This window comes from Grammomys surdaster, unplaced genomic scaffold (assembly GCF_004785775.1).
Source record: "Grammomys surdaster isolate TR1022 unplaced genomic scaffold, NIH_TR_1.0 126163, whole genome shotgun sequence".
Lineage (NCBI taxonomy): Eukaryota > Metazoa > Chordata > Mammalia > Rodentia > Muridae > Grammomys > Grammomys surdaster.
In genome coordinates this window covers 6,978,907-7,005,988 of record NW_021620970.1, presented here as the reverse complement: position 1 = coordinate 7,005,988, position 27,082 = coordinate 6,978,907, and the positions used below count along the sequence as shown (strand labels likewise).

General features: G+C 44.6%; 1 protein-coding gene and 1 pseudogene across 2 annotated transcripts in view; one reads left to right on the top strand and one right to left on the bottom strand.

The window, feature by feature from the left end:
• Positions 1-610: 610 nt before the first annotated feature.
• The window catches only part of Ap4s1 (adaptor related protein complex 4 subunit sigma 1), a 44,237-nt gene continuing 17,765 nt past the window's right edge, over positions 611-27,082 (bottom strand). For both annotated transcript variants that reach the window (XM_028757474.1, XM_028757475.1), the window contains exons 2-6: positions 17,339-17,548; positions 13,853-13,939; positions 12,856-12,924; positions 7,686-7,697; positions 611-1,011 (exon numbers count right to left, since the gene is read on the bottom strand). In XM_028757474.1, coding sequence (XP_028613307.1) covers positions 883-1,011; positions 7,686-7,697; positions 12,856-12,924; positions 13,853-13,939; positions 17,339-17,512 — 471 coding nt within the window. In that variant the 5' untranslated portion in view covers positions 17,513-17,548 and the 3' untranslated portion in view covers positions 611-882. The remainder of the gene's footprint in view (positions 1,012-7,685; positions 7,698-12,855; positions 12,925-13,852; positions 13,940-17,338; positions 17,549-27,082) is intronic.
• Positions 25,483-26,792, top strand: LOC114612518 (annotated as a pseudogene).

Genomic DNA, 27,082 nt, shown 5'->3' with positions numbered 1-27,082 from the left:
CAGGTAGGCCCAGAACTCACAAGGTCATCCCTCTTATAGATGCTGCAGGCACTACAGATAACTGTGTATAATAAAAAATAAAAATAAAATAAAATAAAATAAAATAGGTCCAAAGAGAAGGCTTAGGTGGTAAAGGTGCTTGTACAATGCCAGGAACCCAAGTCCAGATCTTCAGCACTTAAGTGCAGTAGAGCAGTGCATGTCTGTGATCCCAGCCCTGAGACGCTGAAGACAGGATCCCTGTGGCTTGCTGGCCAGCCCAGCCAGTCTAGCCCAATCAGTGAGTTCTAGACTCAGTGAAAGACCCTGTCTCAAAAACACAAAAACTAACAAACAAACAAACAAAAAAATGGGGAGTGAAAGGTGAATGTGATCAAATACACTGCACACACATAATGAAGTTCTCAAAGAATAAATTAGAACTATACTTAAAATACAGCAGAAGCAATTGTGGAAGCGTGCGCGCACACACACACACACACACACACACACACAGACACACACAATTTAGGAAAGGTGGTGGAGTGCCTAGGGCTATATGTAGCACAGTGGAGAGAAGAATGCTCAGGGCTTTAAGGAAAGAGGTAGCAAGCAGGACTTTACTCAAATGTCACATGGTCAGGTCAATTTGAAGTTTATTAGATGATGGACAACTGCCACGCGTTCTTCACACTGCAACCCTGCTGTTCCTGCAGAAGGAAAAGCAAGCTTACAGTTACCAAGTAAAACTGTGGCTCTGTTAAGAGAAAAATGTTGTTTGTACACATGAATTGTTTGCTTCCTCTTTAGGAACTAAGGGTGACAGCGAATGACGGTTTTCAGAAGGCTGTTGTTTGTCTTCCTTCCTTGGCTGTCACATCGCTCATGCCTCCTCAGTCTTCATCAGCTTTCCGACATCTTGTCCAGAATCAGCAGAGGGGCGAGGATCCTCGCTCTGTTCGTTTCCACAATGCAGCCATTTAACACCATCTCATCCAAAATGATATGGACTTTATCCAAATTAAACATTATCTAGGTCACATTAAGGAAATTAGTTGGAGAATTTAATAAATATAAATAGTAACATGGCTTAGCCTGGTATTTCCTGCTGTAGATAAACCTAAGCAAGATTTTTTGTTTTTTTTTAAGCCGGGCAGTGGTGGCGCACGCCTTTAATCCCAGCACTTGGGAGGCAGAGGCAGGCGGATTTCTGAGTTCGAGGCCAGCCTGGTCTACAGAGTGAGTTCCAGGACAGGAGGGCTATACAGAGAAACTCTGTCTCGAAAAAACCAAAAAAGATTTTTTTTTTTAAATCCTTAGTAGACATTACCTCTATATACGTGTACATACCTATATTCACCTTGGCTAAGAAAGTGGGATAAGTAGATATTGAAATGAAACAGCTACCTAAATTATGCTTGTGTGTGTGCGCGTGCACGTGTGTTTGTGAGTGTGTGTGTATGCATACATACGAGTGTATGTATTTGTGCTTTGGTGCTTAGGATGGAACTCAGGGCCTTACACATTGGGTAACACTCTAGCATTGAGCCACATCCCAATCCAGAACAGGATATAGTGGGGTAGAATGTTTAAGTGCCAGAGAACACAGCAAGTAACAATTCAGCCTCAGTAATAGCAGCAATGCTGTTGGAAGCTCAGGAGGGTTCCAGGCATTGTTATAAAGTTCAGTCTTCTTTACAATCCTCATTTTATTCAGAAGTAAACAGTCTAAAGTCTGGCCACGGTCACAGAGCAGGTACAAGCCAGAGCTGGGCTGGACTGACTGCTCTGTTCTCCAGGCTTCTCTCCAGGAGCCCCAGGCTCTACCTACCCACACCAACCGTCGTTCTCGGCCTGCAGCATCAGCAGTCTTCTCTGCCAGACAGAAGGAAAAGCAGTCCAGAGAGAAAACAATATAGAAGCGGAGGCTAAACTTCTCCAAGATCCAGGCTCAGAGTTTCACAAATGGAATCTCTTCAGATTCTGAAGCCTTAACTTGGTGAAGCACTTTACTGGAAAGCTAGTCTCCAAGGGAGAGGGCTCTGGCAGTGAGGAACCAGAAGGCACTGGACTCCCTGGGAATCCTTCATCTGAGCATCTAATTATGGAGCAAGATGGTTGCAATGGTTGGACGTTTTTTAATTTTAGATTTGAAATCTGAGATTCTGTTTTTTAAGGAGCTGTTTGAAAAGAAAGAAACAGCTGCTTCAAATGGAAAAACTTCATTCAACAAATAGGTGATTAGAAGCACCAGTGAATTTGTAATTAGTGAATATTTGCAAAACAAATCATTACCTGATATTGTTCAATTCCTGATACTCAAAGTCTCTATTGTACTTGTTCAGTGGAGTCTGCCTACAGAGAATGGGACAGCCTGTGAATGGCTTCAGCTTCCATTAGATTCTGTTAACATCTCATTAAGTTCTGTGCAAATAGCCCTCTAGCAGAATAAGCTTTTTCATGAGCCGATGGGAACTGTCCCTAAGTGACCCAGAAAAAAAAAAAAACAACTTTGCTCTGACATACCTATTAATAATGTCTTCCAATTATATAGATGATTGCTTTGTGCTTTGTCCTAGGCCAAAGTAGGACTGGAATTCAGTTAGGCTCAGGCCTGTTCATCAGAACCAGTGGCCAGAGTTTACAAGCTGAGACAAAATGGGAACCCAGTCAGACAACTAGAGCTGAAGCTGGGAAGGGGTGCAGCTCAGTGGGCAGTGCTTGTCTAGCTCTTATGACATCCTGGGTTTTATCCCAGCACCCTCTGAACAACGTACAGGAATACACACCTGTAATCTCCACTCTTGGGAAGTGAGGACAGGAGGCTCAGAAGTTCAGGGTCATTTTTGGCTACGAAACAAGCCAGAGGTTTGCCTGGAATAGATTGAACAGCCTGTCTCAAAAAAAAAAAGGAGCTACGCAGCTCAGGCGGCTGAATGACACAGACTCTTGGACTCTGTAGGCATCAAGGGCAGGGGCTATAGAGGCTTATTTTCCTGATCTTTGAATCAGGAAACCTCATTTTATCTGTTTAAACTGTCTCACTGATCAAAGTCTTCCATCTGCAGGATAGAAACAGCTGTTGTTTGGATGTCCCCTTGAGCAACTGCCGACGGTTCTGAAATTCGAATCAGAATTTATTGCTGAATCATATCAACCACTGGCACCCCACATCGCAAGGACAAGGTCCTGTGGCAAGCCTGACTGTCCCAACCTCCTGGAAACACAAGTTAGTCAGTGAAGTCATGCGCTGTGGGCACATGACTGCCTGGCTCTCTGTGTATCTGGCTCAAATCCTAATGACTGCCCAGTTCTGCACCACACGAGCAAACCCTAGACCAGATCCCAATGCGAAGCAAAGGCCTGAAATCTGACGGCTCCCTAAAATCACCTGCCTCCTTTAAAATAGGAATCCAGCTGTTGTTCAGATCTTGATTTGGTTTATGAGCAACTTGTGCACACGGGTGGAGCCAAGATTAGTAGCTTTCGGGCCGTATGCCAGGGACCAAGAAAGCATCCTATATGCCAAGCCTCAAGGCAGTAAACAGCTGCTTTGAGGAACAGGAGGAAGCAAGAAGGAACTGGACTGTGGTCCATGAACTCAAGCAACCAGGGAAAGAGCTTCCTTCAGCCTGGGTTGAACATGACGGGCCACATATAACTTTCCAAGGAGCACATTGACTAAATCCCATGTTTCTCAACATGGCAACCCAAGAACGTCATGGATTTCTATGGAAGGCAAACTGTAATGGGCACAAGGAGCTGGTCCCCAGCTCCTAAGACACGTTTCTTACATGGTTTATTCTATTTTCCTTGAGCCAGGATCTTAGGTAGTCTGACTGGCCTTGACCTTGCTATGGTAGTTGAAGATGGCCTTGAACTCCTGACTCTTCTCCCTCTGCCTTCCCACTGTATTCAACCCTACAGGATTTTTAAATATGAATATGGTGGGTTAATTGTCTTTAGGAAGAGAGAGAATGGAGCAAACCAGGCCCTAATGGAATTTCAGGACAATTGCAAGGCACAGCCTGGCCTAGACACCAAAATGGCTTCCTCTAGGGAGCTAAAGAGAAGGCTCAACAGTTAAGAACACCCACACAGTAGTTCATAACCATCTGTAACTCCAGTTCCAGGAGATGGTGCACCCTTTTCTCAACTCCTTTGGGTGTTAGGCACAGATGTGACACACAGAAATACACACAGATAAAACACGTGAACATATCAAATAAATCTAAAAAAGATGTTTTTAAAGTATGAATGTAAACTGTGTGTGTGTCTGTATTTCTAGCTTGCCTTCCTGGGATTGAACCACAGCCTTTGGAATGCTAGGCTAGTGTTCTCCCAGTGAACCACACCCCAGCTCAGCACGAGGACAAATGAGCCCTAACCCCTGCTGCTTCTTGTAACTTGTTGTTACTACTTTTGACTAAAATAACCAAGACACAAGGGACAAAGTGAGTGGGGCAAGACAGGGCTTTGGAAGAGATGGTAGCAGGATATGGTACCGTGGAGCTTCAGAGAACACATTTAAGATAAGAGCCGGAGTGGCTCACAGCGTAATCCCAGCCAGCACTTGGGAGGATGGTGTGAGACGCATGCTCCCCATAGAGGGGACTGAAGTCACCGAGGCGCTCAGTCTCAAGGGGACAGTTTGGTCACTGGACACCATTGCACCAAGGGGGTTCCACATACTGGAACGAAGGGTCTCAACAAGCCAGAATTCCTGAACTGATTTCTTGTGTTTGGGTCATTTCTGTTTCAATCCCATCTATCTGATTTTGTAAGTCTCAGCTGGAAGGAGAACAGTAGTGTGTACAGAGGAGAAATGTAAATGCTCTGCCTTATTTCTCAAAGCCCAGTGCAGGGAACTTCAGCCTTAAACATCACAGTGAGGAAAGGGGCTCTGACACCCCTCCTCTGTAGCCACACCCAGACCCATCCTCGCTCACCTGTGAGCAGAACAGGAAGGATTTCTCAAAGACTGAGGGATCCGAGTGTTCAGTGTTTCAAACGTGGCAACTGCTCGTTGTCAAACTTTGAGGCTGAAGAGAGCACTTCTGGGAGCAGCCACTGCCCTAGCAGCTTCTGTGGCATTGAAGAGTGAGCTGCAGGAAGTGTAGCCCTCCCCGCGGAAGGCAGGAACTAGAGTGGACCCTCCACGGACTGCTGATTCTCTGCTTCAGGATTCTCTGAGGTGATGTGCCACAGAGGACCGTGTGTGAGCCTTGAGTTTTGAATCTGCTGTTTTTTGGATGGTTCCCTCGTACTAACATACACAGCACGGTGAGGAAGGAAGGTGAAATGAAAGCACGTGGTCTATGTGTGGTGGTACACACCTTTAACCCCAGCAGGGGCATCTGGTCAGTTCCAGGCCATAGCAAGTTCAAGACCAGCTAGGGTTACTACATAGAGAGACCCAGTCTCAACAACAACAACAAAAAAACACAACAACAACAACAACAACAACAAAAAGGTAAAGGAGAGCTAAAAACACAAATTGTGGTATAGGAAATAAGTTGAAACTAGAAAGCTGGATCATTCCAGAAGTCTATAAAGACAAACATACCTGCCTCTCCACTAAACACTAGTCAGCATAAACTACTCCAACACAACCAGTGAAACTCTAGTGTATATACACAGCTGCTCCTTGGCCAGTCTCAGCCAGATCTGGAAGAACCCTTCTTTGGGTGGCAGGTTATTTAGTCCCTTCCCTGGAACCACTGAGAGAGTACCCAAGCTTCTCTAATCTGATAGTTAAGAGCACTGCTGCTCTTCTTGTAGACCTGAGTTCAATTCCCAGGTCCCACCTGGTGGCCCACAATCATCTCTAAGTCCAGTTCTGGGGGAATCTGATGCCTTCTTGTGGCCTCCAAGGGCACCAAGCACATACATGCACAGACATGTACATACATGTACACACAGAACACCTCCACACATTAAATAAATAAATACATACGTAAATATTTAAAAAAAAAAAAAGACTGTCATATACACTGCCTAATCTTGGCTCTTAGGCCAGAAGGATCATAGGTTTAGGTCATTCACCACTAGGGGGCAATCACCTTTCCACAGTAACTTAAAAAGAAGTCTCCACATGATTTAAGATGGCTATTGCTCCAGAAGATTGTGCTGATGCAGATACACTCATTCGAGCAGTGGCTTCACATAAACACATACATATATGAACTTCATGTTATACTCCTATATGTTATCTGCTAATATTATACATAAATAAATAGTGATTATTTTAGATTTAAAATTGAAGCGTTTTCAGCCGGGCAGTGGTGGCGCATGCCTTTAATCCCAGCACTTGGGAGGCAGAGGCAGGTGGATTTCTGAGTTCGAGGCCAGCCTGGTCTACAGAATGAGTTTCAGGAGAGCCAGGGCTACACAGAGAAACTCTGTCTCGAAAAACCAAAAAAAAAAAAAAGATTGAAGTGTTTTCAAAAGCTGTCTTTATTACTTTCAAATGATAGGCATATTTTAATAAAATGTTTATCTTTTACTTTATGTGTGTGCGCATGAGTGGGTTTATTTTATTGCTTTTTTGAGTACTGTTTCTCACTGTGTAGCAATGGCTGGCCTAGAATTCACTGTGTAGACTTAGCTGTCCTGGAACTTACAGAGATCTGCCTGTGTCTGTCTCCTGAGTGCTGAGATCAAAGGAGTGTGCCCCATGCCCAGTCTCAGGTGCAGTTATGTGCACTCCATGTTCTTAGGTGCCCGAGGATTCCAGAAGAGGTCACTAGAACCCCTAGAACGGCAGTGTCAGGCGGTTGTGAGCTGCCTGACCTGGGTGTTCAGAGCTAAGCCCAGGTCTTCTCGGGAGCAGTCTGCATTCTTAACCACCGGGCCTTCTCTCTGGCTTCAAAGCCAGCAGAGAATCTTAGAAGTCAAAGTACTATACTTTTGGAGACTTACAAAAGCCTGCCGAGTGCCTGCCTCCATCTGGGACCTGGGGTATGTTTATTCTGCTGTATGATGCTAGGTCTGAACTCAGGGCCAGGCACATGCTAGGAGGTGTTCTACCACTGGGCTGCATCCCCGGGACACACAGACAGATGAGATTTAAAAGAAAAAAAAGAACTTTTTCTGCTATAAAGGAGATGAACCCCCATAATGCCTCCTTCTGTTCACGAGGAGCTTTCTGAAAATGTATCGCGGAGGCCTAAAAGTTCAGTCTCTCTGAGAAAACCAAGCACTTCATCTGTGGGATACACATTTTGAACAGATCTATCTGATACATATAAAAAAATAGTTATTCTTTAATATATAATTTATTTTTATTTCATGTGCATTGGTGTTTTGCCTGCATGTATGTCTGTATGACAGTGTCAGAAACTCTGGAACTAAAGTTATAGAGAGTTGTGAGCTGCCATGTGGGTGCTGGGAATTGAACCTGGGTCCTCTGGAAGAGCAGCCAGTGCTCTTAACCACTGAACCATCTCTCCAGGCCCGTAACAGTTATTTTTAAATACCACTACCTCAGTTCTTTGGAGAAAAAGAAAAAGGAACCTTACAAAGTACCATCTTAGAAAGGGGAAGGCTGGGAAGTTCTGTGGCATGTATGATTCATGCCTTGGCAGAGTAGCAGATGAGTGTCCTGGATTCTGCCAAGTCACCCTCCAGCGTGATGACACTTACCTGATTACATCCAGAGTGTGCTTTTGCGACATACCATGGAAAAATGTATGGAAAAAGGATACATCTAGTTCACTCTGAAAAAGGAAACAAGAACACATGGTGAGAGGATGACCCCAGAGAGCACCGTCAGCTGAACAGTCAAGGGCTGCCCTGCCTCCCAGCCTGGAAGCGGCAGGTCTGGCTCCTACACCTGCTGGAGCCCAGAGTGGGAGCCGAGCTGGAAACTGAGGCAGGAACGTGAGGAAAAGAAAGCTGCAGGTTAGAGGACAAGTGGTAGTGGGAGAGCTGGGGTTGGTGGCTTATGCCTGTAATCTTGGGAAGCTGAGGCAGGAGGATTGCTACAAACTCAGCCCTGTCCAGGCTAACAGAGTAAGATCCTGCCTCAAAATACCAGACAGAACCAAAAGCAAACAAAAAGTATGGGGAATAATAAAGTGTCTGAAGCCTCAGGAATGTGCCTTCTCTTTGCATCCATCGATTTACTTCAGGGGCTTATGGTAAGGAAGCTCAGGGAATGGTGACAGGAGAGTCAGAGTGAAGCTATTACCACTGCAAACTATTGGTAGTAATCCAAGGAACTATCAAGGGGGGATTAGGTCAGTAAATTATAGCCATCAACAAACAACGGTGTAGATGTCTAATTACTAGCAAGCTGCAAAGTAGAGTGCAGGTTACCAACTGCTGTGCAAGCTGGGAGAGGCAGCTCAGGGTACAGTGCGTATCTGACATTTTTAATGCCCTAGGGTTGATCTCCATACCACAAAATTACATAAAATTAAAAAGTGGTATGTAATCAGTCCTCTGCATTCATCAATTCCATAGTCATTGATTCAACTAAGCTGTCTGTGAAATACTTGGAACAAGCTGTGCTTGTACTGAACACACAGACTTTTCACTCTGCCACAATGGCTTAGGAGTAACAACGGCCCATCTAGCGTTTACCCTGTGCAGGTGCTAAAAGAGGAGCTGGATGAGTAGCTCAGAAGAGTTAGAGTTAACGGGGGGGGGGGGGGGTGGTGTCAGACATATGCCGACGCCAACCACTGGACAGAGGGACTTAAGCTTGTAGGATTTGGTACCCACAGGGCTGTGGTGGGGCCTAGGACTTATCTCCCAGCACTGTCAGTATTATCCTATAGACAGATGCATATCCAGATGTCCAGTCTCAAAGTTACAGGTGGGTGTATCAGGTCTAAAGGGCATGTACATCTAAACAGACGTCCCTAAATGCTGGGCCAGCTGACGGGTGGAAACCCGCTTTGAAAGCATCCTATCTGAAGCACTTTGAGGTTCACAGTAAAACTGAGCTGAAGGGATAGAACTATCTCACATGCACAGCCTGCCCAGATCTTTGTTCACAGTGAGGGGCTTTGTTACTTTACTGCTTGCAGGTCACTCCCACGGAGTCCACGCTGGGCGCCACTCTGGCGGTGTATAATCTGAGTCTTAACAGATGGAAAATGCCTCGAACCCATCTTCTTTGTTTTCCTGCTTCTCTGTACTGATTTTTTTTTTTTTGTCAATAAAACAGTTGTGCAGAGGGAACAGGAAATGGAAATGAAATCATATGTGACAGGGAGGGAGAGGAAGCCCGGCTGACTCTCTCCACAACAGCAATGCTCACTGGGAACCTCCAGAGGCCAACCAGTTTGGCTTTTGTTTTCAAAAGTATGACACTGAGATGCTTTTCCCGGTGCAACAGCATGAAATGCATTCCAAATTTAAGCTGCTGAAACTCTCTAAGATAAAAATACCCCAGGAAGAATGCTCAAAACTCACAAAGCTAAAAATAAGTCTTAGCTGACGGGGCACCCTCGGTGAGGGCTGGGGCCTTGTTCCTTCCCCTCGCTCTTGCTCTTCCCTCTTCCTGTCGCTTGGCTCTGGTTAGATCCTGACAGGGTCATCCCTGGTGCAGCACAAGCCCTGCACTGTCGCCTGGGTTAAGTTAAATCCGACTCTTGACTTTTGTGGTTCATTCAGTCACTGGCTCGCTCCCTAAAATGACAGCTATAATTCTACATGTGCTGTTTGTTTTTAGTAACTGGATAGAACAATGACTTAAACGCCTTGCAGCAACAGTGTGAGCCTTTTTTGTCCTCCCTGCTTTAAGACATTTTAGAAATGATATTCTTTCTGGGCGAGTGTCACTTGAAAGCGGCTGTGGGTGTCACAGCCCTGGCTTGCATCCAGTCTACTCTGACATGCAGTGGTCTCCCCGGGGGAGCAGGTGCCAGCACTGCTGCTGATAATACGGCCACCACCTGCCCAGTGTGGGTTTAACTCATTACAATCCAATAACGTTTCAATTTCCTAGTCACGCTAAGTGCACTGTCCATGCTCAGCGCTGCACACAGTGGTAGCTGGCGGGCTGGCAGTATTTCTAGCACTAGGAAAGGGTTATAGACATTGCTTACCTACGAGTCTCTGTCTACACGGTCAACACAGACATAGGTTCAAGGCTACTCTCCAGTCCTCTATCCCAGCATGTCCAGTTTTGGAAATCACTTGATCTCTTTTCTGTTTCCAGCCTAGGGGGAGGTGCCCATCCCTTGGAGATGCATGCCTTGTCATGCCACAGGCCAGCAGCCGTCTTCCGAGCTCCATCAACTGAAGTAGGAAACTGCTGACAGGCCTTATGCATTAAGGTTACCTTAGTGCTCCCAAAGTTCCACATGTATCAGAATCACTGGAAGGCCTGGTAAATCAGACTGAGGGACATGGCAGAGTTCCTGATCCTGTGACACAGGGTGGAGGCCAAAGCTTGGATTTCTAGAAAGTTTCCAGTTTATACTGCTGTTCAAGGTGCCAGACTCTGGGGGCCACTGCACTGAGGCAATGAACTGGCTGGTTCCCCCAGGAAGAGCTTCTAAAATTCATTTCAGGTCATAGAAATTGGATTAAAGACATAACTTCCTTGTTCTTTTTGAGACAGGGTCATGTGCTATCTAGGTTGGCTTCTAACCCACTATGCATTCAAGACCTAGAACTTCCAATCCTCTTGCCTCTCTCTACCCTTCATATACCTCAGAAGACATAGCTTCGAAAAGGGTGTGGCCATCTGGTGTTAGCGTGCTCAGCATTGCTGACTACGGAGCAGTGTCCACTCACTGCCACAGGAGGCGGCAGTGTGCATCAGCGCCTTCCTAATCCTTTCATATAAAGGCAGAATGAAATAAACACACTTGAGAAACAGTAAGTTACGGATGTAGCTCAGTTCATACAGTGCTTGCTCAGGAAGCACAAAGCATTCAGTACTGTGCCAACTGAGTGTGGTAGTACTCATCTATAAACCCCAGCACTAGGAGGTAGAGGCAGGAGGAAATCTTCAGAATACCTAGTGTGGTGGTTTGAACATGCTTGGCCCACGGGAAGTGGCACTATTAGGAGGTATAGCTTTATTGGAGGTGTAGTCTTGTTGGAGGAAGTGTGTCACTGTGGAGTCGGGACTTTGAAGCCTCATATATATGGTCAAGTCTGGCTAGTGTGGTCCAGACCCTCCTCCTGGTGGCCTACACAAGACAGTCCCCTTCTGGTTGCCTTTAGATCATGATGTAGAACTCTTGGCCCCTTCTCCAGCACCATGCCTGCCTGCAGGCTACCATGCTTCTTGTTATGATGATGCTAGGCTAAACCTCTGCAACTGTAAGCCAGCCTCAATTCAATGTTGTCCTTTATAAGAGCTGCCTTGGTCATGGCGTCTCTTTAGCATAAAACCCTAACTAAGCCGCCTGGGATACTGGAGGCACTGTAGTTGGTGTTGCTAATAATACCAACCATCTCCACTGATTCTTGTTTAAAAGATAGCTTCATTTCCAACTTACTGTAGAGCTATATTAGTCAGGATAGTATGATACTAATAATGTTATGTTCAACAGAATAGAAATGCCTGGCCCACGGGAAGTCTGGAGCTAGAGATAAGTTTTTGCATTTGATTTAATTAAAACTGCTGTTTTGTTTGCTGAGATGGAGTCTCATGCAGCCCAAGCTGGCCTTGAACTTATTTTGCAGCTCATGGCCCTGAACTCCCTGCCTTCCTGCCTCTGCCTCATCTGTGTATCACCCTCCCTGGCTCAGTCCTTACTTGTGAGCAGTTGCTTCACAATAAGAAGCTAAGACAGCACAGGGCAGTGGTGGTGCACGCTTTTAATCTCAGCACTTGGGAGGCAGAGGCAGGTGGAATTCTGAGTTCGAGGCCAGCCTGGTCTACAGAGTGAGTTCCAGGACAGCCAGGGCTACACAGAGAAACCCTGTCTCAAAAAACCAAAAAAGAAGAAGAAGCTAAGACAGTCATGGATGGAGAAGGACAGTTCTTTCAATATTTGCTCCAGAGATGAATAGATACCTACATATTAAAAAAAAATGATGCTGTATGCTTGTGATTCCAGCCTTTGGGAAGCAGAGGCATGAGGATTATGAGTTCAAGGCCAGTTTGGAGCTATACATCCATCCAAACTAAAATAAGAACAAAATAAATCAAGATAATCTATAATTTACAACATAGAAAAAAATTACTTAAAATGGATTCGAAACAAATTTAGAAACTAAAATCAGAAAACAAGGGGGTGAATCTAAAGGCTTTCTAAACACAACACTAAAATATAAGCAACAGGGAAAATCATTGTTGTAGTTAGGGTCTCCATTGCTCTGAAGAGACACCATGACCAAGGCAACACTTACAAAGGCAAATATTTAATTGGGGCTGGCTTGCAGTTTCAGAGGTTCAGTCCATTATCATCATGGCGGGAAGCATGGCAGTGTGCAGACAGGCATGATACTAGAGAAGGAGCTGAAAGTTTTACATCTTTATTGAAGGGCTGCAGAAGGAGCCTGTCTTCCAGGCAACTAGGAGGAAGGTCTCAAAGTCCACCACCACGGGACCACCGTGACACACTTCCTCCAACAAGGCTGCACCTACTCCAAAAGGCCGCACCTCCTAATAGTGACACACCCTGGGCCAAGCATATTCAAACTACCACAACCATAGATTGACTGGTTGTCATTAATAAATCTTTAGTGCCATTTAAAACTAAGCAAAGGATTAAACAGACATTTTTCTAAAGGTTGACCTCTAATTCACTTCATACTCAGTAGGATGGCATGGTGATGCCCGCTTTTAATACCAGATGGTAAACACAACAGCATTTATTTTAGCTTTTACATGTTAATTATATTAATATATAATATTAACATGCACCCAAATAACTCAATTTCTAGAGAACTGGGTTGACTTACCACTCTGCTGAAGTATTCATCTAAAACTTCCACAAAATTGTGTATGAATTCATAGATAGCCATCTCATTCTGAAATAAAAGAAAAGTGTAATTAATGTTATCATGCCCTCAGGTTAAAAAAATGCCCAAATTTAATAGTATGATTGACAGGCTCCTGTGCTTGTGTGACCTGTCCCATTGTGTAACAGGACAGGAGGAGGGCATCAGTACTGCTCACGATAAAGAGGCACTTCTTGTCAGACATGGCGGCCCATATGTAGTCCCAGCCACTCTGGAGGCTGAACTGGGGAGACTGAGCCTCCAGGTATGACACCAGCCTGGGGGGCATAGCAAGAGGTTGCCACGACAAAACAGAACAGAGCAAAACAACATCGAAAACCCACACACAAAAAGGGCAAGCAAGATGGCTCAGAGGGTAAAGGCACTTGTCACCAAGCCCGATGACCTGACTTTGCTCCCCAGGACACACGTGGTGAAGAGAGAGAATCAATTCCTGCAAGTTAACTCCACATGTATTCTGTGGCACAAATAGATAAAATGTAATAAAACAGTTGAGTGCGGTGGTATAGGACTTTAATCCCACCGCTCAGGCGGCAGAGACTAGATCTCTATGAGTTTGAGGTAGCCTGGTCTTTGTAAAATTCCAGGTCATCCAAGGCTATACAGTGAGAATGACTCTAAATAAATAAACAAATAAATAAAAACTCAAATAAATGAGAGAAAGCAAAAGAGAGAGACAGAAGAGAGAGAGAGAGAGAGAGAGAGAGAGAGAGAGAGAGAGAGAGACAGAGAGAGAGAGAGAGAGAGAGAACCAAAACCAACAACAAACCCATACACATAAAAAGGAAAGCATTTTGTAATTTCTGGCCTCTTTAACTGTAACCTGTCCATCTAGAGCAATAAGCATCTCGAGTCTCTTGGGGAGGAAGTAGGGAAGAACCTTTGTGTTAACGAGAATAGACGTCTTGCATCTTCCAAGGCCTTTCTAGCATCTTACCTCAGTGTCATTAACTCCAACCACAACAAAGAGAGCTGCGTATTGCCGATAGATCAGTTTAAAATCCTTGTATTCAATGAACGAGCACTAGACGAAAGACAATTAGGTGTTAATGTCTGGTTGAACAGCATGCATAATTCCTAGGTTACATTTTGAGTACCTAGAAATTTAAATTGTTAAACATTAAAATGTTAAACAGCGAAGTAAATTGAAAAATGTCTTGGAGAAAGAGTGATGCACAGGTTCCCCCTCTGCCTCTTGTTCATTCCTTCTCCCGGCTCCCTGTGGAGCTCAGCAAGCAAAGCTGATGCGGATAAAGCAAAGATTATCCGTCGAAGGCACTCGAATGTGAAGATGCACAGACATGCTGACCGGCTTCTTTCTAGCTTTCCGTGAACTCTTGGGAAGTGATTAGATCTGCTCAGTTCTGTACTATCCAATAGTCATGGAGGAACCAACACGAGGAATCTTACCATCCCTCCATCCATCATCTACCAGGGTGTGCGAAAAGAACCAATGTGGATTATTTTATAAATTATGTAATAGGAGCCTTTGTACAGCAGACGCTAGACAAGATTTTCCATTGTGAATATTGCTTCTTATGAATTAATAACTAGCTTACTACTACTGGCCTGAAGATAAAACAACTTTCTCATTTAACTATTTCCTTCAGCGTCTGTACATAGGGATATGAGCAGGAGACAGAAGGCTGAAGGCACAGTGTAAATCTTCAGTGTCAAGGTGTGCTTGGCCAATGTGACATGGACTTAGTGGCTTTGCTCTTGGACATCCAATGTACCTGGGAATGAAGCTACATGTTTTGACTATGGAAATTCCTCCATGGGGAGGGTTCTTGGCAGCTTATATACCACGGAGGAATTTCAGGATTTAATGGAGAATTAGGCTAGAGCCAATCGGTGGCTCAGGCCTTTAATCCAAGGCTGAGACAAGGGCATCTCAAATGTATGGACAGCCCAGGATTCAGAATGTGGACCTGTCTTAAATTTAAAAAGCAAATATGTTGCGCGCTGCCTTGATGCTGTTTGCATTTTGATGTTAATTCTGCTTCCTCAGTAGGGGCTGTCCCGGATGAGGAGTAGATCTCTTACTCAGGAGGTCTCACTGAAACTTCTCCTGTTCTAACTGGTCAAATAAAGGCTAGAGCCTATGGTTGGGCAGTGGAAGGGAAAGGTGGGACTGGAAGTCTGGGGTGTAGGGAAGGGCAGAAGGAGAGAGGACAGAGGAGGAAGAGGTAGAAGCCAATATGGAGCAGAACCACTGGCCAGGAAAAACTGCAAGTAGCAAAGAGTCTCACAGCTGAGGAGTGAGAGAGGGTAGTGATAGTGCCGCCCATCTAGGCAGACAGCTTATAACTATAATAACAGGGTTGTGTGGTTTTCATACGGGCTTATTGGGGCTGGAAAGTACCATGAGTGGCTTGAGTAACAGTTTTCAGTCTCACAAGAGGTTCTGACATAACAAAACAAAACCAAGCACATCTTTGGACAGAATTAAACTAAGCTGATAGAATACTCTGGTGCCTGAGGCCAAAAGTTCAGCGGTTTCTTTTTAAAATAAAAATAATTTTAGAGTACTCCAAAAATCCACCAGTATCTTTACACCCAAGGGCAAACATCAGGTGGAAATGCTGTTTAAATTATAGCAGGCTTGTGGACAGTGGGAAGGTGCCAACAGGAATGTCTCTCAGTGTGTTTCCCACATGTAGTGACAAACACAGTTCTTTAATAGTTCCTGTTTCCATCTGATGGCATGGTAGCAGCGTTGTGCCCACAGCAGGCCACAGTAGTAATCAAAGAGGAACCAGGAGAGATTGCAATTGGGAAACTGATTTTGAAGCCAAGGGAAACACACTTGGGACATGCAACTTCTGAGTGTTGACGTAACTTGGTATTGTATGACAGCTGATGCTGCCACAAGCACCCTCTCCAGGGTGATGAGAGGGAGAACTGAGAAAAAAATGAGTTATTCTGACTTTGTAACAGCTGTCCAACACTCTCTAATGGAGGACTCTGATTAAATAATTCTCTAAATTCTTTGAAAAAATGGACTCAGCTCTTAAGGTGGGCTACAGTTAGCAGAGTGGTAGAGCGTGTGCCTACTAAGCACACAGATGGCCTCGGGCTCCAGTACCACAAAGCCATTTTTTATTATGTAGTGAGCCTCTGGGTTCTGGCAAGAGGAATAGATTTGTTATTTTATATGATCTGTTGACTTCCTTTTCCCTTATTTTACATAATAAAAAAGCAAGTTCAAACTAAGTTTGTTTTAAAATGACTAGTCCTGGTTTTATATTGATTGTACATTGTAGGATATTTAATCATACTGTGAACCCTGATATTGTATTATTTACTGAAAAAAAATCTGTTTCCAGTTGTGGTGTGGCTCAGCCCTTAAGCACACACCTTTAACCCCTCTGGCTGGAATACAGACATGCCTTTAATCCCAAACAATAAAGGCAAAATTAGTTTGTAGAAGGAAGCACCCATGTTTCAAAGTGACGTCTAATGGAGTGGCAGACGAAGTGATGAATCAGAGAAAGATTCTGATAGGACATCCCCACAGTGCAGAGGAGAAAGGAGGCAGTTTTATCGGGACAGTTGTACAGAGACAGATTGTAGAGAAAGAACAAACTAGACACAGGTGAAGACAGAATGAGTCAGAGAATGAGAAGGAGCCATAGGATTAGAACAGATTGCCGGAGTTAGTTAGAAAGAAGTCAGAGGCCAGAGAGAAGCCAGATTAAATCAGTCATCTTGGAGAGGATTTGAGTCAGAAGAGCTGAGTTGAACCAGCCAGCCAGAGTTCATAGAGAACAAGAAAGGGTGAGCTTATTCAGCAGCTTATTCAGAGGCTGAAAACATTCTAGGACTAGATAAGATTGTACAGAGGCCAGAAGCTTCCAGGACTAGACTTAGATTAGCAGAGAGAGGCAGTAAATAAAGCTTTTGAGATGACAATTGATTCAGGAAAATAAAAGTTACTTTTACAGCTGTATATTTACAAGAGATGGTAAGCAGAAAAGAATTATTATGTACATGGAAATCGTATTATTATCCTCTGGCACCACATGGGCCTTGAATTCCGTGGCCACGCCAGTCATCTGACCTTCATGTTTTGGCTTACAGAAAGCCACCAGCTGCAGACACTGCTGAGAGTTCCAAGGGCTGAATTTATATGAGCAAAAAAAGATTATGTCTTCAAGCAAGAGTAAATTTAGCAGCTATTTCTATGATACACTAAGACAACTGTCCTAAATAAAAACCCAAGGCTTGCCTGGCCTGCCTCTTGTTCTCTTACAGGGATGGTAAGAGCCACACTTCTTCTCATCTGCCTTTCCTTAGTCTTTATTTCCCTACCAGCCCTTGAAGGAATATAGTTCAGAGAAAATAATGGCTCTTGAGATAGCAACAACAAACCAGTGAAGACAGTTGTCTACACAGGGAGTAAAGAACAACAGGCACTTACTTGTTCACTGGATCGAGACAGACAGCTCTTGCTGACCTCGGTTTCCAGAAGCGCACGTTTATTAATGTCTACATGCTCATAGTACTTAGACAGTCGGGTCTGCCCTTGCTTGTTCACCATAAGGAAAAACTTTATCATTTTTTCGCCTTTGGCCAGTTCCTTTCCAAATATCATCTAAAAGTTATGGCAAGGGATGTCAGTAGCTAGAACCTGGGGAATAAATGAACAACAGAAAGGCAAGATTACATTTCTCATAGACTCACACCACGTCTGTCTTATAGAGCAAGCCAGAAGTAAATAAAATATTGGACACACACAGTACTCATTCCTATGAATGAAATGAGGTTTAAAGAAGTAAGAGCCAAACACAATTTTCATCAGTTACCACAAAACATACACAGTTCTACTCCTGCCCAGCCAATTTGTTCACTACGTTTGATGAGTTCCAAGTATGCCAAGCACCAGAACAATAAGGAAATGAAGGTGTGATCATTTGCTGTTTTTCTGATTATACATATATACATATATATATCTCACAAAGATGCTAGACTAAGAAGTAACAGCAGTACAAAACTGACAAACTGTAACTGTGACAGGCGCACTTCCAAGGGCCCACAGAGGGACCATCACAGACTGATTAGGAAGGACATCCCAGGGAAGGGCACAGTAGTAGTATCTTGACAGATGACCTAGGAAAGAGTCTGTGGCTGGGAAAACAGGGTGATGAGGGCTCTGGAAATTCCCTTTGGTTAAAGGTTAGGGCACAGCAAGAATAGCTGGGCGGGGGGGCTGGAGAAATGGCTCAGCAGTTAAGGACACTTGCTGCTCTTCAAAGGATCAGCGCTCAGTTCTCCTCATCCACATGGGCAGTTTACAACCATCTCTAACTCCAGCTCCAGAGGATCTGACACTCTCTTTTGGTCTCTATAGGCATCTGTACTCATGTGCACACAACCCACACAGATACATGCAGACACCCAGTAAAGAATAATAATAATAATAGTTTAAAGAAGATTGGCTGTCGGGAATCCCGCTGCTCTCAGAGAACATAAAGAGCTTCAGTAGTTCCGTTATGGAGCTGGATGCCATGTGCAGGAGGCCATGGAAGGAAAACTGACACGTGTCTAAGGCCAGTCTGGGCTAACAGTGAGAAACTGTCTCAAAAAACTAAACCGAGGCCATGCCAAGGAACCTGAGCTTTATTAGCAGCAGTGAGGGAAGAGCTGAGGTATTTCTACATTAGTAGGAGAATAAGTAGTATTCACTATTGCCAGACTCCTTTAATAGGCCATTAACAGCTCTGTGCTCTGAAGCCCGGAAGTCATCGCCTCATCCCCTCACCCAAGAGAGGGGGCAGGCGCTTCTGCCACCCTTACTATAGAGCACAGGAGAGTGAACACTACAGAAGTCTGCAGTACACTGGGTCAGAGGCAGCATCCCTGGACAGGATCTGCAGCATCCTAACTCAGTCAGGGGCTCGTGCTTGAGGTTCTATTTCTATACAGTTGTGTTGAGTTTCACATTTGTTCCCTTTACGTTCAGTATAAAGTCTGAAATAATGAATACAAAAGACCACAATAATTGACCAAAGCTGATCTTTCTTTTATGAAGAGAATATCTTGTGTATAGGGTCTCTGGATAATACCACATCCATTCACATTTTGTAATAACTGAAAAATCAAGAAAAATACTAAGCTGAACAATTCTTTAATTACCTTTTAAAATTTGGATATTTTAGAGCTGTAGAAAGCTACACAGGTGAAATGCTTTTTTTTTTTTTTTTTTTTTTTTTTTAGTTTTTCGAGATAGGGTTTCTCTGTATGCCCTGGCTGTCCTGGAACTCACTCTGTAGACCAGGCTGGCCTCGAACTCAGAAATCCACCTGCCTCTGCCTCCCAACTGTTAGGATTAAAGGCGTGGGCCACCACTGCCCGGTGAAATGCTTTTTTTATTGTTAAAAATCTAAGGTAGTTAGCCCACAAGGGCTCATAGTTCCTGAATCCATGGGTTCATATTTCCTGAATCCTCCTCAATCTCTGCACCCATTACCCAAGCACTTCAGACTGTGAGTCTGATGTCCTGCCAGTGGGATGAGACCCAGTCACCACCTATGTCAGGGACAAAAGACAGAAGCCATGCTGGCCTTGATGTGTTAACCTGATTTGTGTGTGGTACAACCTTCTTCTGTACGAAGAACTTGCCTTGCTGGGCTGCTTTCACTTTGTTTTTGTATTCTCTCGTGTAACACTTGAGATTATTCTTTGTTTCTTATATAAAGTCATTGTTAGACTCTGACATGATCAAGGCACGTTAGTTAAAACTAAGAAACTAATACTAGGCAGCTAGAGGGATGGCTCAGCAGTTACGATGCACACTACTCTTGGAGGACCCACACCAGAGAGCTTACAATCACCACATATAAGTGCTCCAACACACAAAGATACATATGTATCCATAAACAAAAATATCCAATAAAGGTTTTTTTGTTTGTTTGTTTTTTTGAGGAAGGGCTTCTCTGTGTAGCCCTGGCTGTCCTGGAACTTACTCTGTAGACAACGCTGTCCCTGAACTCAGAGATCCACTTGCCTCTGCCTCCCAACCCAAGTGCTGGGATTAAAGGCGTAACATAAAATCCCCTCCCCAACATCAAATCCAATAAAAATAAAAAAAAAAGCAGTACTGACTGACACATGGTGTACCCAACTACAGGCTCAATTTGGAGTTCAGCCATTTTCCTTTACACTTCCCTTTGTTCTTGTGTTCCACCTGGAACGCCTATTACAGTGCCCAGTCACTGTTACTCATGGCTGACAGTTTTGATGATACTGCCAACTGCCTAATACAAAGTCCTTGTGGTAGTTAATTTTGATGGTCAACTTGATGAGATTTAGAATTACCATGGAAACAAACCTGACTACATCCACAGGGAGTTCTAGCTAAGGTTAGTTGTTAGGAGAGCCCGGCCTATATGTGGGTGGCAGCATTTCATGAACCTAAGTTCACCAAGTAGAAAGGAGATGTGACCTCAGCGATCACTGCTTTCTACTTCTTGATTGCAGCTTCCATGTGACCAGAACCACAAGCCACCACCACATCTTCCCTACCGTGATGGGCTGTGCCCGTAAACTGTGAGCCAAAGTAAGTCTTCCATTCTTAAATTCCCTTTGTTGGCTATTTCATCATGGCATCGAGAAAAGTAATGAATCCAGGCCCCTCATTTAGATTCGCCTGATGCTTTCCTTTGGAAAAAACAAAACTACAGAAGCATGAAGCCTGGTGGCGTAGTCCTAGAGTCCCTGTCCTAGCACTAGGGAGGCAGAGACGGGGAACCAAAGCAAGTTTACAGTCAGACTGTCTCAAGACACCAAAATGACTAAATGACAGGCTGGAGAGATGGCTCAGCAGTTAAGAACACTGGCTGTATTTCCAGAACACCCACGCTGGATCGGCAGCACCCACATGACATCTTACAGCCATGTTCCCAGGGATGACACCCACTTCTGTCCTCTCAGAGCACCAGACAAGCAAGTGTTGTGCGCGCGTGTGCACAAACACACACACACACACACACACACACACACACGTATATGTGTGTGTATGTATATATTCATATATACACATATATTTGATGGAAAACATACACAAAATAAAATATATGAAAATAAATTCATACATGAATAAAACCAACAACAAAGTAGGTGAAGTGTCCTTGTCATCACATTGTATCCGAGGTATATGACATCTAACTGACGTATGTTAAAGGTAAATAACATTTGAATTCACTTCCTAAAGTATATTAAAGGACCTAATTGCTTACATAAAGACTCTCTTACTAACATGAGATAGGTGTAGCTTTGTTTTTCTTTTTTATGTCAGGATATTCTAAGCATTAATATTCATTTATCCTGTGGATGGATGGAAATATCCATATACAGAGTTTCTCTGTGTAGCCCTGGATGTCCTAGAACTCATTCTGTAGACCAGGCTAAGCTCAAGTGCTGGGATCAAAGGCGTACACCACCAAGCCCAGCAACTTCCTGGGGAGTTTATACTGTGTGCTAGCAGATAACTATGAAGTATGTTGTCTTCTAATGTTATCTTAAATGCATTAAGCCAGACTATAGATCCTGAGAAGAACACAAACACAGTGAATCTTTTCCAGAAAACTGTACATATTGGTACATATGACTAATACTGCACCACGGCTTCAGTGTAGACTTCCCTGACACCTGCCCAGTGGTCCAGGCTGGAAACCCCCAGTAGGATAGGGCCATTTGTAAGATCTCTTAAAAATAAGCCAACTTGACAGGCATTGTGGCTTATGATGTAATCCTAGCACATGGAAGGCTGGGCAGGATGGTTTGAATTGGAGGCCAGCCTGGGCTGCAGTTATGAGACCTTGTTTCAACCTCACCTTGGGTAAAACCAAACAAAACAAACCAACCTAAACCAAAACAAACAAAGAGCGAGCCGAACCTGAGTCAGGAATACTCATGTGTCCCTGAGCTTGGAATCAGGGAGGTCAAAGCAAGAAGGGGCCAGCTTGCACCACAGAGCAGACACTCGTCACGTCTACAAACAGATTTCCAGTTTTCCTGGGATAGGCTCTCACCATGTGGCTCCAGCCAGTCTTGAATTTACATCCTCCTGCCTCAGCTTCTTCTTTTTCTAAGGATAATGTATTTATTTTTATTCATACGCATTGGTGTTCTGCGTATGAATATTGGTGTTCAATGTATGTCATGCGTGCGAGGGTGTCAGATCCCACTGGAACTGGAGTTAAGACAACTTTGAGGTGCCATGTGGGTGCTGGGAATTGAACCCAGGTCCTCTTGACCTGGGCAGCAAGCGTTCTTAACCACTGAGGCATCTTTCCAGGTCCCCTGCCTCAGCTTCTTGAGTGTTAAGATTACAAGTGTGTACCACATCACCTTTTCCTAAAGACTTTTATCTTCCCAGGCATTTTATTACTACTTGGTACCTACAAATCACACTATAGTCTAGCCAGGCATGTACCTGATGCAGGAGGATGGTGAGATGGGGCCCACCTGGCTACATAGTGAAACCCTATCTCAAAATGCAAAAACACACCCAAGAAAATCCATTGTATTCGTATCTGCCATACATGAATGAAATGGTGTAGGCTTAAGTTTCTCAAATCCTACTTCTAATATGAGTTGGTTTTTTGTTTTTGTTTTTTTTCAAGACAGGGTTTCTCTGTGTAGCCCTGGCTGTCCTGAAACTCACTCCAGGCTGGCCTCAAACTCAGAAATCCACCTGCCTCTGCCTCCCAAGTGCTGAGATTAAAGTTGTGCGCCACCACTGCCCTGGCTCTAATAAGAGTTCTTAACACTTTACCCTCTCTTCTATCCCACCACCTACCAGAGGTAGTGGAAAAGAAAGGTTATTAGGATAAACTGTTCTTTGGAGCAAATCCAATATGCACTGCCAGGAAATCAGCACTTTAGTTCACAGGAATCAGCAGTGGCAGTTCAATCCACTTGCGAACACTTGGCAAATATACCGGTTCAGTAGTATCGGGAAGAACAAATAGGAAACAGAGCTGTGGCATAACCCAGCATTAATAGCCAGGCCTCCACCCAACCGGCACAAGTCAGCAGGAGTGACCAGAGCCAGCAGAGGTGCCAGAGTTTCTCTGCCGTGTGTCTCTCTCAATGAGTGAAGATCAGCTAAGACCTGAGACCAAGAACGTGGTGAAGCTAGCTATGCAAGCCCTCGGTCACTGTCTGTCGTGTCCTATTTATACTCCCTTCAGTCATCGTGTGTCCTCACACAGGTCTTGCCTCAGCATGTGAGTCTGACTTAGCAAAACTCCATGTGTGTCTGTCTCAGTGGACATCACTCTGCCAATCAGCTTGAGTCTGAGGAGACAGCAAGAAGCCACCAGAACATCACCAGAAGGGTTTTGTGTGTGTTTTTTTTGTGTGTGTGCGATTCTCTCTATGGAGTCAAAAAAAAAAAAAAAAAAAAAAGGAGCTCAGCAACACCATGTAAGCCAAACCAATACATACAAAGAATCCTTCACCACGAGTCCTTTTACGTGTCTGCTTTAGCAAGAGATCCTTTCACCTGTGTCTGCTTTAGTAAAACACTCCTTCATGTGTCTGGCCCAGCAAAGCATCGTCCGAAACAAATGAATTTCCAAAGAAGCCAGAAATTTCCACTTTAAAATGGAATAAAACAAGCATGGCACACAGGTTAATTGTTAAGGCCTGGGTAGCTGCTGCCTGTCTAGCCACCCATTTAATGCTATTACTGTTACGAGCAAACTTTCTCTCTCTCTCTCTTTTTTTTTTTTAAGTTTTTTTCGAGACAGGGTTTCTCTGTGTAGCCCTGGCTGTCCTAGAACTCATTCTGTAGACCAGGCTGGCCTCGAACTCAGAAATCCGCCTCCCTCTGCCTCCCGAGTGCTGGGATTAAAGTCGTGCACCACCACCGCCCGGGTACGAGAAAACTTTCTCATGCCCAAGTCGACCGTACATTCTGTTACGTTCTGGGCTTTGGTGATCTTGGAAACCAATCACAATAAAGGTCAGTAAGAACTGATTTGTATAATTAGCCACAATAAGCTTAGACCCAAACCAACTGCCAGGCAGCACTTCCTGCACCTGTGTATGAGCTTTTACGGTTTTTGCCTTTATAAGCTCCTCTGGGATGGACCCCTTGTAAGAGAAACCTGCACCAATATAAGAAGCCATTTGGAAAAAGACTTCCATTTTGAGTAGGGGTCAAATAAAGTTTTAAGTTCCCAAGACCTCCCTGGGAATTGACGTCCTACTTGGCAGAAGGAGTCATGTATGTGGGTAACTGACATCCTTCCTGGTTGGCAAGTTAAGACATGAATATTAGACAAGGCAAGTCCCCACCCACAGTTGAATATCCCAGCCAATAGGAATAGGAGAAGTGTTCCTAAGGAAGTCACCTATCCCTAATCCTGACTGGTGAAATAACTTGGCATAGATGTTTGTGGATTTCAGGCTTAAAAGCTCTGTAGGATTCTGGCTCATGGTCACAGTCAGCTCCCGAGTCTGCTCTGTGGCCCTGATAGATAAGTCCTGAGGTCAATGCTCAATCAACCATTCCTATCTGACTGAAATTGGCACGCATGTGGTTTGTAGGGTGACTTCTGAGCCCCAACATTAATTTGACTTGTAAAAAAAAATTTTAATGTATACTTAGTATTTACACATAAATGTTAGCTGCCACTTTAGCAGCTGCAATTACCAAGCTCAATCTCTCAGTCTACTGCCAAGGAGACTGACAAGGAAGGGCAAAGCAGGTGGACGCACCATCCTACATGACCCCTGTCTGACACCGCAGCAATCGTTGGAGGCTAAAATACCATGACCAAGGCAAGTTGAGGAGGAGAGGGTATATTTCGGTGTACAACTCTCAGGTCACAGCCCATCACTAAGGGAAGTCAGGGCAGGAACCTCAAGGCAGGAACTGAAGCAGAGACCAGGGAGGAGTGCTGCTTATACTCTATGTTCTCCCATGACTTACTCAGTCTGCTTTCTTCTATCATCCAGGACCATCGGTCCTTCCCCCATCAATCATCAGTCAAGAAAATGCAGGAGCTGGGCATGGTGGTGCAGGCCTTTAATCCCAGCGCCTGGGAGGCAGAGGTAGATGGATCTCTACCAGCCTGAGTTTGAGGGCCAGCCTGGTTGGTATAGAGCATGTTCCAATATAGCAAGGGTTTCGCAGAGAAATCCTGTCTCAAATACACACAATGCACACACACAGAAAGGGGGGGGGGAGAGGGAGGGAGACAGAGAGAGAGAGAGAGAGAGAGAGAGAGAGAGAGAGAGAGAGGAGGAAAGAAAAAAAAAGAAACCAAAGCCTTGTTTAGAGACCAGTCTGGTGGGTGCATTTTCTCAGCTGAGGTTCCCTTTTCTAGACTAGCTTGGGCTTGGCCTGGCGGCACACATCTTTAATCCCAGCATGAGGATGTAGAAGCATGTGGCTCTCTGAGTTTGAGGCCAGCCTGGTCTACATACTGAGTTTCAGGACAGCCAGGGTTATGTAGAGATTTCCTGTCCCTCCAAAACAAACAAACAAACAAACAAACATTCTAACATAAAACTAGCTAGAATAGATGTTTCATAAGGGTCAGTCTATAAATGATTCAGGACACTGGGGAGGAGGAGGAGGAGGAAGAAGAGGAGGAAGAGGAGAGTTTGTCTCTGAGTACAGAAGATTGCTTGGTGAGTCATCTGTGTCTGTTCAAGAGTGGAATTAAGTGCCTGTAAGACGGCTCAGCATACAAAAGTGGCTAACAATGACTGCCAGCAAGCAAGGCAATCGGAGTTAGATCCCTGGGACACACATGGTAGAAGAAGAGAATGGCCTCCTGTAGGCTTTTCGTTGACTTCCACATGTGCACTGTGCTTTGATTGTGTGCTCAATGACCCCCCCACACACACTCACAACTAAATTTTTTTTTTTTAAAAATGGAATTAAGATTCTACAATAGAGGCTGGAGGGATGGCTCAGCAGTTAAGAGAATTTACAGAGGACCTGATTTAGTTCCTGTCTTAGTTAGGGTTTTACTGCTGTGAACAGACACCATGACCAAGGCAACGTTATAAGGACAATATTTAACTGGGGCTGGCTTATAACATCAGAGGTTCAGTTCATTATCATCAAGGTGGGAACATGGCAGCATCCAGGCAGGCATGGTTCAGGAGAAGCTGAGAGTTCTTCTTCTTTACGTGAAGACTGTTAGCAGACTACTGACTTCCAGGCAGCCAAAGTGAGGGTCTTAAAGCCCACACCCACAGTGACACACCTACTGCAACAAGGAGTAAAAAAAACCTATGCCAACAGGGCCACACCTTCTGCCACTCCTGGGCTGAGCATATAGAAACCATCACAGTTCCTAACACACGAAGGGCAGTTCACAACCATGTGTAACTCCAGTTCCAGGGGATCGGATGTCTCCTCTGGCCTCTGTGGGCATCAGGGACACATGTGGCACATTTAAAGACAATCAAGCAAAAAACCCACACTCTCTTTCACACAGACACACACACACACACACACACACACACACACCAACACTTTCCTTCCTGGTCCAGGCTGCCCTGTGTGATACCAACACCATACTCTTTTACTCCTTTTCCAAGTCCCTTGTGGGCAAGGATGTAGTCGTGGAACTCAAGAATGACCTGAGCATCTGTGGAACCCTCCACTCTGTGGACAAGTACCTCAGAATCAAACTAACGAGTGTCATGGACTCTGAGGGATACCCTCCCATGTTATCATCAGTCAAGAACTGCTTCATCAGGGCTCCATTGTCCGATACGTGCAGCTGCCAGCAGATGAGGAGGACACACGGCTGCTACAGGATGCGGCAAGGAAGGAAGCCCTGTGGCAGAAACAGTGCTGGCACCTTTCCCCTCGCCCTCACCTCCCCATCAGTGACCCATAACCTGATGTCCAACTGAGGACAAGGACACCCTGCCCAATACTTACAATATGCTTTGTTTTGTTAATGATTTTTTTCTTTTTAATTGAATGGATGAGCGATAATTCCTCTGTTGAGAAGGGAGGGTAAGTGAGCCAGGAACTGCAGAACGGTCCTGGACTGGCTCCCAATCTGTACCTTTTTCTCACCGTCCCTGGAGATGGGAGCAGCATCCTAGGCCCTCCAACGGCAATATGTAATACATTTGTGGAATGGAAAGATCTGTCCTAGCTGGGTGGTGGTGGTGCATGCCT